General features: G+C 55.3%; 1 protein-coding gene across 3 annotated transcripts; it reads left to right on the top strand.

The window, feature by feature from the left end:
* Window positions 1-4,842: 4,842 nt before the first annotated feature.
* LOC120496382 (bone morphogenetic protein 4-like) lies at window positions 4,843-11,714 on the top strand. 3 transcript variants are annotated; one of them, XM_039696775.1, is made up of 7 exons: window positions 4,843-5,010; window positions 5,548-5,606; window positions 8,797-9,134; window positions 9,250-9,386; window positions 9,691-9,813; window positions 10,175-10,388; window positions 10,768-11,714. In XM_039696775.1, the coding sequence occupies exons 3-7, from the start codon at window positions 8,873-8,875 to the stop codon at window positions 11,160-11,162; spliced, it is 1,131 nt and encodes a 376-aa protein (XP_039552709.1). In that variant the 5' UTR covers window positions 4,843-5,010; window positions 5,548-5,606; window positions 8,797-8,872; the 3' UTR covers window positions 11,163-11,714. The 3 variants fall into 3 exon arrangements, 2 of the variants coding, with proteins under 2 accessions (XP_039552709.1, XP_039552710.1); XM_039696776.1 differs by lacking the exons at window positions 4,843-5,010; window positions 5,548-5,606 and having other exon boundaries at window positions 8,330-9,134; XR_005626290.1 differs by lacking the exons at window positions 8,797-9,134; window positions 9,250-9,386; window positions 9,691-9,813; window positions 10,175-10,388; window positions 10,768-11,714 and adding an exon at window positions 7,149-7,887.
* The last annotated feature ends 182 nt before the right edge of the window (window positions 11,715-11,896 follow it).

The raw sequence follows: 11,896 nt of genomic DNA, 5'->3' as shown, positions 1-11,896 counted from the left end.
GCTGCAGGAGGCAGAGCCATTTCCTCCATGTTGGGCACAGTGAGTTCACAGAATCATGGAGTTGTTTGGATTGGAAGGGACCTTAAAGCTCATCTTCTTCCAGCCCTGTCACAGGCAGGGATACCTTCCATTATCCCAGGTTGCTCCAAGTCCTGTCCAACCTGGCCTTGAACACTGCCAGGGATGGGACAGCCACAGCTCCTCTGAGTTCCCCTTCACCCTCCAGAAACCAAGATTCTTGATGCTTCCACACTCACATCCTGCCCATCCCTTGGCTCTTTCTTTTATGGTGAAGTTTTCCAAGTGACTTTTCCCTTGGGGGATTAAGGACAGAAGTGTGCTGGGAACCTGTTGCCCAGATAATCCAACACTTAAATATCTTTTTTAGCACAGGAATTGATGAATAGCTTGACCCCTGGGTCTGTTCCTTTGCACAAAGGAGCTCAGTTCCCTGGACCTGAGCCGCACCATGGTTGATACTGTGTTTGAATTTCCTGTTTATTGCTGCATAAGTTCAGGGCAACTGCAGATTTTTGCTTCCTGCAGACAGGATTGATGTTGTAAGTGCTATCAGTAGGACAACAAGCTGCCCTGTAAAAGTAGAGAAAGCAGGTGAAGTAGAAAGTAGCTCCATTTGTTCATCAGAAAAAAGTCTGTGGCCTTCAGGAGCAGCCTGTGGGCCCTGTTCCCCTTTGCAGTGGCTGTAAGGACACAACAGCTTCACACTCTGAGGTTTCTTACGATTTTTCAGTGCACGAGAGCAGCACTTGTACAAATTTAACCTGTAATGTTTGCCAAATACCAGCTTCTTGTATACAGTAGGAATGATAAAATTATCATATCCAAATTAAGAGCTGTTACAAGCAGTGACAGCTTGTCAGCTCCAGAGACACCAACTTTAGAAGACTAAATAATGATGAAAATATAGTCACAGAATCACAGAATATGCTGAGTTGGAAGGGACCTGCAAAGATCATCAAGTCCAACTCTCTGCCCTGCACAGAGCCCTCCCCAAGAGTCACATCATGTGTCCCAGGGCATTGTCCAAGTGCTCCTGGAGCTCTGTCAGGTTTGGTGCTGTGGCCATTCCCTGTTGCAGTGCCTGAACACTGGGGTAAGAACCTTTTTCTATACCCAGCCTCAACCTCCCCGACATGACTTCAGCCCATTCCCTCGGGTCCTGTCACTGTCACCACAGAGGAGAGATCAGTGTCTGTCCCTCCTCTTCCCCTCACATGGAAGGAGTAACTGCAGTGAGGTCTCTCTTCAGTCTCCTGCAGGCTAAACAGACCAAGTGTCCTCAGCTGCTCCTCAAAAAGCTTCCCCTCAAGCCCTTCTCCATCTTTGCTGGTCTCCTTTGGGCACTCTCCAACAGCTTTGGATCCTTCTGATCTCGTGGTGCCCCAAGTGCCCCAGCCCTGGAGGTGAGGCTGCCCCAGTGCAGAGCAGAGTGGGACAGTCCCTCCCTGGGCCTGGTGTCCCCAGGACAGGGTGGCCCTTTGGGCTGCCAGGACCCAGCGGTGACTCAGATCCAACTTGCCCCTGACCAGGACCCCCAGGGCCCTTCCCAGGGCGCTGCTCTCCAGCCTCTCACTCCCAGTCTGTCCCTGCATCCAGGGCTGCCCCATCCCTGGGCAGGGTTCAGCATTTTCCCTTGTTGAACTTCATATGGCTGGTGATGCCCTCTGATTTCCTGAGGTCTCTCTGCGGTGTCTCCCTGCCTTTGAGGGAGTCAGCAGCTCCTCCCAGTTTTTTATTGTCTGAACATGCTCAGTGTCCCTTCCAGTCCAGCATCCAAGACATTTATGAAGCTGTTGAAGAGCACAGGGCCGAGGCTGGAGCCCTGCAGAACGGCACTGGTGACTAGTGCCAGCCTGATGTCACCCCAGTCACTGTCACCCTTCATGCCGGACCCGTGAGCCAGTTGCTCACCCACCTCATGATGTTTTTAATCCAGCTCTGGGATGGACCATTTGTCCAGAAGGATCCTGGGAGAGACAGTATCAAAAACTTCACTGAAATTCAAAAAGATTACATCCACTGGCTTTCCTGGGTCAACCAGATGGGTCAACTTGTCATAAAAGACTCTCCAGGCTCTCCCTGGGAGGTCACAATCAACGTGGGGAAATGCTCTGACCCAACCTAGGGTGCAGGGAGAGCTCCTCTTCCTCCCTCCCTCCCTCCCTCTGGGAATATGGGAACAAGCCCTGTTGTGTCCAAGCTCAGGGCACCCAGTCTGCTGAGCAGAGCCTCTGCCTTTGGGACTATTTGGATTGTGTTTTAGGGTTGAGTTTCCTGTTGCTGGGACTTTACCACACAGCTCTGCAAGCACAGTGATAATTCTCTGCTGTGTGCAAGGGTGAGAATGGGGATACAGCCACCTCATATACAGGGAAATGTCCTCTAGCCAGAGACACGGAATCAGAGTAACCCAGGCTGGGAGGGACCTCGGGGGTCTCTGCTCCAGCCCTCCCAACCAAAGCAAGGAAACCAACCTGATGATAAAAGCTCTGCTGGAAACAGAGCACTGGAAAATTCCGTTTCCTTACTGACACTCTAAAATGCCCTTTTAGTACCAGTGAACTACACTGCTGGTTCAAAAATCGTTTGGAAATGGAAACTCCAAACAAAATCGTTCCAGATGGGTCAAAACCTCCCGCTGGGACAAAGCTGAACTCATTCATTGTGAACTGGTGAGCTGTCTCGTGAGTTCACTCATAAAATAACCCAAGACACGTCAGCGGAGATGAACTGACTTTATCAGAATTTAAAGCGGCGTTGAAATGATTTACCACAACTGTTTGACAAATTCCATTGTCCTGGAATTTGCTGATGTGATTTTTTTGGCATTTCTGAAAGCCGGCCCGTTCAATCCTCGCGGCAGCTGCTGCGGCACCGCCACTAGAGAGGGACAGAGACCGCGGCGGGGCCGGAGGGAGCCAGGGAGCAGCGGGGAATTCGCTGCCCGACGGCGAGAGCCGGGAGTGCCCGCGGGCTCGGCCCGGGCCGGTGCCGCCGGGGCAGCGCCGGCAGAGCCGCACAGCTGCTCTCCCAGTGCCGGGGAAAGGCAATTAGGCAGCGTGAAGTGCTTTCTTCCAGCGCTCCGAGAATCAGCATTTACCTCCCAGACGTGTTGGTGGAAGGTGTTGGACAATTCTGTTGCCTCGGGGAGGGGAATTAATGGGGCGGGGAGGGAGAATCTCAGTCACAGTAATAGCTCAGGGCTGGCAAATGTGGACTCGCCTCTGCCCTAGGGCAGGTCTCTGCACTTTCCTTCTGCATCTTCCCGCATAAAGTCGGGCTGATACTTTCAGTGTCAGGGTAAAAAATTGGAATCATCAGACGAACGGGGCGGGGGGAGGGAGGGGGCTGGAGGAGCATGTTAAAATCTCACCCAGAATCACTGACGTCCAGAAATCCGTTGTCATTTTGTGTTCCACTCTTAAGGCATCCCAGAAATACTTGCTTTCAGAAATCACTTTTCCTTCCCCTGGAAACAGCCCCATCCTGGAACAAAGAAATCTCCTCCAGCAGCTGCTGAAGTAGTTGGGAGGGGGCAGGAAACTCTCAAAACCTGTTCAAAGCCAGGAGCCAAAAAAACCCCAAAGGATGTACACCCAAGGGCTGGGGCAGGGCAGGACCAGGTCCTAGACAGAGCACAAACCCACTCGGCCATCGGCTCAGCCATCCTTCTCCCCGTCCTCTAGCTCATGCAATGCAGATTTTTAACCCTAATTTACTTGAAGGGAGAAAAGCCAGGAGATTTAGCACAGAAACAATGTAGTGTCTTTCAGCACAGAACATCAGCTCAGGCTGAGCCACGGAGGACAGTCTGTGCCTCTGCCCTTCCAAGGAGATATTGTTGCAGCTGGAGGACCCTTGTCCCTTCTCTCCAGTTGCTGTGAGCCACCAGGACCTGCCACGGTGGCATGTCCTGGTGTGGTGGTGACACAGCAGCAGGGATGTGGCTGTTGGTGTGTCCACCCAGAACCCCCTCCTCCCCCAGCTGTCTGCAACCAAACTGGGAATGTCAAATCCAGACAGAACTGCTTTGTGCCCTGGGAATTTTTCATCGAGTTAAAGCTGGAATAGGGAAAGAAAAGGCAAAGCAGGATTTTGTTTTGCACCCCCAGAGCTGGGGTCATTGCCCACCTCCCCCTTCCAACCCTCTGGTACCAGCCTTCCTTCATCCCACACCTCAGGACTTGGGCATCCCCTTCCCTTCCCTTCCCTTCCCTTCCCTTCCCTTCCCTTCCCCTTTCCCCACCCCACAGGGGCAGATGCCACACCTGGTGCTCCTGTGGGGAGCCCATTCAGAGCGAACCTGTGGAGGTGCCTGGGGAATGTGTCTCCAGGAGAGCCCCTAACACTGGCTCCAGCATCTGAGAATTCAGGGCACAGTCCCTGGCAAATCCAGAGGGAAATGCTGAATGAGTTCATGCTAAATCACATTCCCCCATCCCTGGTGAGAGAGTGTGGCTCTGAGAAAAGTGCTGCCATCAATATTTTGTGTTCAAATACACTTTTTGTCAGAGATAACGTGCTCACTCCTCAGAACTGGGGCTTTCACAGGGTCAGGGACAGCAGTCACAACTTGCACCCACAATAACCTCCCTTTCCTCGTGGTCTGAATCTGGCATGGAGGAACAAAACCTACCACTGAGGCCCTGAGCTGGTGAAGGAATGAGCCCCAAACTCCCAGCTGGGACCCTGACACAGAGAACAGCCTTGTGGCACCCAGTGGGTGCTGGATGCCTAAAGCTGGGTGCTCTGTGCTGCTGCTGCAGGAAACGTGGCTGCAGCTCCAGGCTGATTTTCCATCTTGTTTCCTTGCAGATGGACTTTTCTGTGTGCCCACAAAATTCAGCACTGGTCAAAAACCCACATGGTGGGGAGGTGGTTCAGACACTGGAGAACTGCGAAATGAAGGAAAAATGCTATTGTGCCTCCCAGGTGGAATACTATGAAATCGTCCACAGCTCTGCAGGACACAGGGAGGAACGGCTCAAGGTGGGTTCCAGGGGTTTAGCTCCTCTCTGGTGGGCTCAGCTGGGCCCTCATGTGGGGTTTGTGCTGCTAGGTAGACGCTCTAACACTGGCAGCTTCACACTAGCATCAGACTAGAGTGGTAAAAACCTCACATTTGTATTCTCTTGTGCTATAAAATGTATTTTGCTGCCACTAATTCGTGCATCACGTATCACGGCCATAAAGGAACAAATTACTTTTTCTTTGGAATGAGGATTTCTTTAAAAAATAATTAAGGAACAATGATATTTATTTAAAAAAATATTTAGTTGTTAGGTGTTGCTTCAGTTTAGTAGAGACCCTACTGTCTACTTTGTACACAGGCTACAAAGTTTCCGACTAAAAAACTACTCTTATGCCCCCAAAATACTTCTTGCCAGCCGTGCCTTGCTGCTACCCTTGCCCTTCTTTGGGGATGGATTCGGAGCCTAAGGTTGGAGGGAGGGTGGAGGGTCCTGAGGTGTCCCTGCTGAGGTGCTGCAAGGGATTTTTGTGCCTTTGTTTTGCAAATCTTTGCAGGAAATGGATGTGGGAAGGTGCTTGGGCAGCTGCTCCTCGGGGGATCCCTGCTCGCTTAGGTAAGCACAGCTGCCGGGCTCCATCCGCACCCGGCCAGGTGGGAGCTGCGGCTCCCGCGTGGGGGGACACGGAGCGGGGTTTGGGGAGCACCCCCAGCTCACCCACCACGCCGTGCTGTGCTGGGGGAGAGCTGGGCCTGCCGCCGTGGGGCTGAATTGGGCAGGTGGCTGCAGAGCCTGTGGTGTCCCAGGAGAGCAGACACAGACCCTGACAGTGGCTTTTGCAGCCTGGAATGTGCCACTCGTGTCCCTTACATGCTGGCAAAGCTGTGGGGCAGGAAGAGCAGGGGGTTGCTGGGGCAGGGTGGGTCCAGGCAGTTGTTTCAGGCTGAAGGGGCAGGACTATGTGTTGACTGTAGACCAAAAAAAAAAAAAACAAAAAAAAAAAAAAAACCACACACACACAAAAATATATATACACACACACATATATATGTATATATATCCCCAGCACAGAAAGAACATGGACAAGTTGGAGCCAGAGGAGGCCACGGAGATGCTGCCAGGGCTGGAGCCCCTCTGCTCTGAGCCAGGCTGGCAGAGCTGGGGCTGCTCCCCTGGACAAGAGAAGGCTCCAGGCAGAGCTCAGAGCCCCTGGCAGGGCCTGAAGGGGCTCCAGGAGAGCTGCAGAGGGACTGGGGACAAGGCCTGCAGGGACAGGAGCCAGGGAATGGCTGCCAGTGCCAGAGGGCAGGGCTGGGTGGGAGATTGGGCAGGAATTGTTCCCTGGCAGGGTGGGCAGGCCCTGGCTTGGGGTGCCCAGAGCAGCTGTGGCTGCCTCTGGATCCCTGGCAGTGCCCAAGGCCAGGCTGGACAGGGCTTGGAGCACTGTCCAGGGACAGTGGAAGGTGTCCCTGCCCGTGGCATGGGCTGGGATGAGAAGGGCTGGGAGCAGCCTGGGATGGTGGAAGGTGTCCCTGCCCGTGGCATGGGTTGGGATGAGATGGGATGAGATGGGATTTAAGGTCCCTTCCAACACAAACCATCCTGGGATTCATTGCATGCACAGGGAAGCAAATCAAACCATGCAGCTGAGATGGGCTTTAAGGTCCCTTCCAACACAAACCATCCTGGGATTCTTTGCATGCAAAAGAAATTCTTTTCCAGCAAATCAAACCATGCAGGAAGAAAGACCTGCTCTGCTCAGCCAGGGGAAGGTGACAGCTCACAAGTTACTCCAGGGGTAAGGAATAGATGCTGTAGGAAAAAAGCTGCCTCCCTTCTCCCCCATCCTACTCCAGAGCATCTGCCCTTTCCCTGAGTGTGGACAGAGTGTCCAGGGCGTGGGGGGCCGGTGGGGTACTGGGGATGTACTGGAGATGTACTGGGGATGTACTGGGGATCTACTGGGACTGTACTGGAGATGTACTGGGGCTGTACTATGGCGTACTGGGCATGTACTGGGGATGTACTCGGGCTGTATTAGGGCTGTACTGGGGGTGTACTGAGACTCTGCTGGTGATATACTGGGGCTGTTCTGGGGATCTACTGAGGCTGTACTGGGCCTGTACTGGGGCTGTACTGGTTTTTCTCTAACTGCAGGGAGTTACAAGAGGAAGGAATGCCTGGTTGGGGCACAAGCTGCCCCCAGACGCTGTGCCCCTCACGGCTGTGACAGGCGCAGGCTCCGGAGCCGCCGGGACCAAGCGTGCACCGGGGAGTGCCGGGGATGGCGAGGCTGGAAGCTGCGGCTGGGGCTCCTGGAGACCCCGCCAGACTGTCTGTAGGATATGTAAATGAGAGAAGGCTAATTTTTTGAATAAAAGCTACTTTAACCAGCGGGAATAAATGAACCCTCTACAAAATGTTTTGCAGCTTGTAAAATAAACATCGTAGGCCATTTGCAGGTCCTTGGGGCTCCGCTGTGCAGCTCCACGGCCCCTCAGCATCCCGCGATCCCGCGAGGATGCAGCCGTCTGGCACGGGCTGCGGGCGCACGCGTTGGCCGCTCCCGGTTGCAAACTGTGGAGCCGGAGACAGGAGAGGGAACCAGGAGCTGAGCACGCCGGGGCAGAGCTGTCTCCTCTGCAGGCACCCCCAGAGATCCTGTGGGACATGCTGCTGCTGGACTGGGAAGAGGAGGGGAAGGATCTCGGGGATACCGATAGTTTCCCCATGCCGTTCACTGCAGCCGGTCGGTGCCGCCGTGCCTGTTCTGCATAATTAACAGCCCTCTGGGTTGGAATAAACTGTGGGCACAGCTGGACATTAGCCTTCACCTTATCTCCCATCAGGTGGTCCTAGCAGGGCTTCAGCCAGTTGTTGAATTAGTTAATTAATGCTAATTTTTTCCCCGTTCATTCCTCTGGCAGTGTGTCATGTCCACCTGCACCAGCTTGGTTTCTCTGTGTGATTGGGGAATAAGACCTAAATAATTGGCTTTTATCCCACTACCGGGGTGTTTCATAAAGTTCAAGCATTCAGGAATTAGCAGCAAATGCCTTTTAATTCCCAGCCTTTTTCCTAAAAAAAAAAAAAAAAAAAAAAAGACAAAAAGGGGGTAAAAGCTGTCTTAGGGTGCTGCTGCTGCTGCTGCTGCGGTGTGACCCCACAGGCCGGGGCCGCAGCACCAGGTCCTCTGCTGGAACCTGGAACCTGCTCTGCCCCGTGGCCTCGGCTCTCCTCGGCCCTGGCGGGACACACAGCCTGTCCCCCCCTGCACACTGACAGGGTGTGGGGACACCAGTGTGACACTGGAACCTGCTCTGCCCCGTGGCCTCGGCTCTCCTCGGCCCTGGCGGGACACACAGCCTGTCCCCCCCCTGCACACTGACAGGGACAGGGTGTGGGGACACCAGTGTGACCCTGAACCCCGCCACGACCCTCGCTCTCAGCAGCGCTGCCAGAGGGGCAGCACGAGGGCCGGCCTGGGCAGGGGATGCTCATCCTGATGGGCCGCATTCCTCCACACAAAGGTCCTCCGATTTGTCCCATTAGTGCCGTCATTAAAATCCAGTTAGTCTCCTAGGGCGAGCAAATGCAGCCGAGCCGAGGCCCTGGCAAGGGGCTGCTAGCCCCAGAGCCCGTTTGCCCTGCCAGCCCTAGCAGTGCCTGGTGAGCCGTCCTGCCTCCCGCTTGTGTACTGGGGCTAATTGATGCAGGGGGCCCGCGAGCCGGGCTTCTCACCTTGTTAGCATGGCAATTAGCTCTCTTTACCCTCCTGATTGCTCCTGTGCATATTTCACTCCAGTCGAGCTTTCCAGTGAGTTATAAATGCAGCACCAGGGAGGCCGGGGCAGTCGCGCAGGGACAGCGAACACAGAGCCATGCTGCGGGCTGTCCTGCTGCTGCTCGCCCTGGCCACGACGGCATGTCCGAGCCCGGCCAGCGTGACGAGCCGGCGGGCTGAGGCGCTGAAAAAACTCCTGGAAGTCTTTGGCATGGAAGACCCGCCGGCACCCCCATCTCACTTCAAGCGGCCGCCCCAGTACATGGTGGACCTGTACAACACAGTCGCCAATGAGGATGGTGTCACCAAGAACCCTGACATCCTGGAGGGCAACACCGTCCGCAGCTTCCTGGACAAAAGTAAGGGCGGGGGTCGTCCCGGTGGGGCTGGGGTGCGGCGGTGGGGAAGGGCTGGACGGGGCCGGTGGCGGTGCCGCCCCTGGTTTTGCTCTCCTCAGCACGTCCTTCTCTCCAGCTCACGGCGAGGAGATGCGGTTCCTGTTCGTCCTCTCCAGCGTGGCCAAGAACGAGAAGATTCTGACGGCAGAGCTGCACCTCTTCCGCCTCTGGCCGAGGGTCACAGATGGGCCCAAAAGGCACCACTTCTGCCGGGTGAGGAGAGGGATGGGGCCGGGGCTGGCCCCCAGCCTGGGCCCAGGGGTGCCACTGGCACACTGGGGTCATTTGCCTGCAGTGGGAACACAGCCTGGCTCTGGGATCACATGAACAAATGTTTCACAGAGAATCATGATTATTTAACTGTGCCAGGTTCTTAAATATCCTTCTGGCTTGTGCAAACATCAGCAAAGGTTGTTACAAATCCATGCTGACAGCTCCCCATCTCCCCCCACACCTCTGTCCTGGATCAGCCCCTCGGGCAGAATACGCTGGGGTGACCCTCTTTTGCTTTCCCCAGGTCAGTGTGTACCAGGTGCTGGAGAAAGACAAGCCAGACACCCCTGGAGGGAAGAAGCTGCTGGCAGCACGGCTTGTCTCACTGCAAACCTCGGGCTGGGAGGTCTTTGCCATCACGCCAGCTGTGAGTCACATTTCCTCTGTTTTCACCTTTCAGGCTCCAGTGTAGTTTCCTGTCTGCAGTCTCTGTAGTGACACGGGGGGAATACATCCTCTGGAAGGGGGAGGAAAAAGTCCTGCCAAGAGCCCTGGGGCTGCTTCATCCTTCCCCAACCTTGTCTCACTGCTCTGCAGGGTGTGCTGGTGCTGGCTCCTGCCACAGTGTCCCCTGCACTGCAACCCCGGAGCAACCCCTTCCCGTGGCACACAGTGTGGCCTCAAGGGGTCCCGGTTCATGATGTCCTGCTGCTGGTCTGGGACCTGCCTGTGGGGGCACGGGCACAGTGCCTGTCCTGGTCCATGGTGACACTGGTTTGGTTCCCCAGGTTCGTGACTGGATTGAAGATGAAAACAGCAACCAGGGTTTGCTGGTGACAGTCCAGAGTTTGGAGGGGAGCCCACTCGACCCCCCTCCACTGCAGTTTGCATCTGGCTGGGGCCACCATGAGAGCAAGAAGCCCATGTTGGTCCTTTTCACAGACGATGGGCGCCGCGGAGCGTCGCTGCCCACAGCGTCGCTGCCCACAGCCAGCTTCCCAGGTGGGTCCCACACGCCTGGCACGACTCCCTCGCTGCCAACATCCCTTTCTAGGAGGTGCTCCCCACATGTGGGCTCCTCAAATCCAAACCTCCTTCCCTGGCTGGTGGGAGAGGCTCTCTTCTTTCAGATGCACTCTGCTCAGGGGTGTTGCGGGCTTGCAGACGTGAAGCTGGATTTGAGTTGATTTGAGTTTGGCAGTGAGACTGAGGCTGTCACCTCCTGGTGACTCTGTCTGGGCTAGTGATAGGCTGTGACCAGAGGGTTGCAGACAAAACCTGTGGGGAGGGGTGGCTGGGGGAGCTGCAGTATCTTCTCCCTCCACCCAGGCTCACACAATGGCAATTGTGGCCAATGACATCGGATGCTCCTTTCTGACAGATTTAAAGCCTCAGGCTCCTGATCCCCCGGTGCCCAAGCTGGGCAGGTCACGCAGTAAACGCTCGCGGAAGCGGTTCCAGCCCTGCCAGAGGCATTCCTTGTCCGTGGACTTCGGGGAGATTGGCTGGTCTGAATGGATCATCTCACCACCGGGGTACAACGCCTTCCACTGCAAAGGCTCCTGCCCCTTCCCTCTGGGCGGGAACATGCGGCCGACGAACCATGCCACAGTGCAGTCCATCATCAACGCCCTGCAGCTGAGCGACGATGTCAGCAGCCCCTGCTGTGTGCCCCACAAGCTCCACTCCATCAACCTCCTCTACTTCGATGATTATGAGAACGTGGTCCTCAAGCAGTACGATGACATGGTGGCTGGGAGCTGCGGCTGCCACTGAGGCAGGAGGAGCAGGGGCTGGAAACACCGCTGCAGTGGGACTGCACCCACTCCCTCCAGAGCATCAGTGGGGTCTCTGTCCCACAAATCCTCTGAAGGAGACTGGGACAAGCAAAGCAAGGGTGTGCTGGGTCTGCTTAGGATGGTGTCACCCCCTGACAGGGCCAGCCAAGGAAGGCTCAGGGCCAAGCTCTGATTAAACCAACCCGAAGGAGCCTGTGTGAACCAGCAGCCCCAGGGCAGCAGCTCCATTTTGGGGTGCCCTGTGCGGGGGCATGGGTGTCTCTGCCTATGCAGAGGCTCCTGAAGGCTGTACTATATGTATATAGTAAGAGCACTAATATATGACAGAAGCCATCTGTACAATATCCTGTAAACGTCTGTACATTCCTGCATTGCTGTGACTTGTAAAATTAATTCAGAGGAACTATTTAAAAGTGCTATCCTCCAAAGGCTGCCTGTGGACTCTGAACTGCTGCCAGGAACAGGGCAAGCAAACATCTCACAGGCACAGGGAAGGGGGTGCGCATGGAGGGATGAAGATGCAGCTGCAGTGCTGTCTCCAGGGTCAAGGGGATGGGGTGGGTGTGCCCCATTCCTTGAAAGCTGAGCAATCCCAGGACCCATCAGCCTGCAACTGGGGTGCAGGGAGATGAGCAGGCGATGGGGGTGCTTGGGGGAATGTGGTGACAGGGTCTGGGGTGGGATGGGGGTGTCCACAGAGATGACTGGAGA

The sequence above is a fragment of the Passer montanus genome, unplaced genomic scaffold, assembly GCF_014805655.1.
Source record: "Passer montanus isolate IOZ18808 unplaced genomic scaffold, ASM1480565v1 scaffold114, whole genome shotgun sequence".
Lineage (NCBI taxonomy): Eukaryota > Metazoa > Chordata > Aves > Passeriformes > Passeridae > Passer > Passer montanus.
The sequence above is the reverse complement of the archived record's forward strand: the minus strand, read 5'-3'. Positions and strand labels throughout refer to the sequence as shown.

Excerpts from the sequence above, each read along its gene's own strand:
- LOC120496382 (XM_039696775.1), top strand. The coding sequence starts at position 8,873 with ATGCTGCGGGCTGTCCTGCTGCTGCTCGCCCTGGCCACGACGGCATGT. Across the intron at positions 9,387-9,690 it reads AAAGGCACCACTTCTGCCGG|GTCAGTGTGTACCAGGTGCT; the intron begins GTGAGGAGAGGG and ends TGCTTTCCCCAG. Across the intron at positions 9,814-10,174 it reads TCTTTGCCATCACGCCAGCT|GTTCGTGACTGGATTGAAGA; the intron begins GTGAGTCACATT and ends TTGGTTCCCCAG.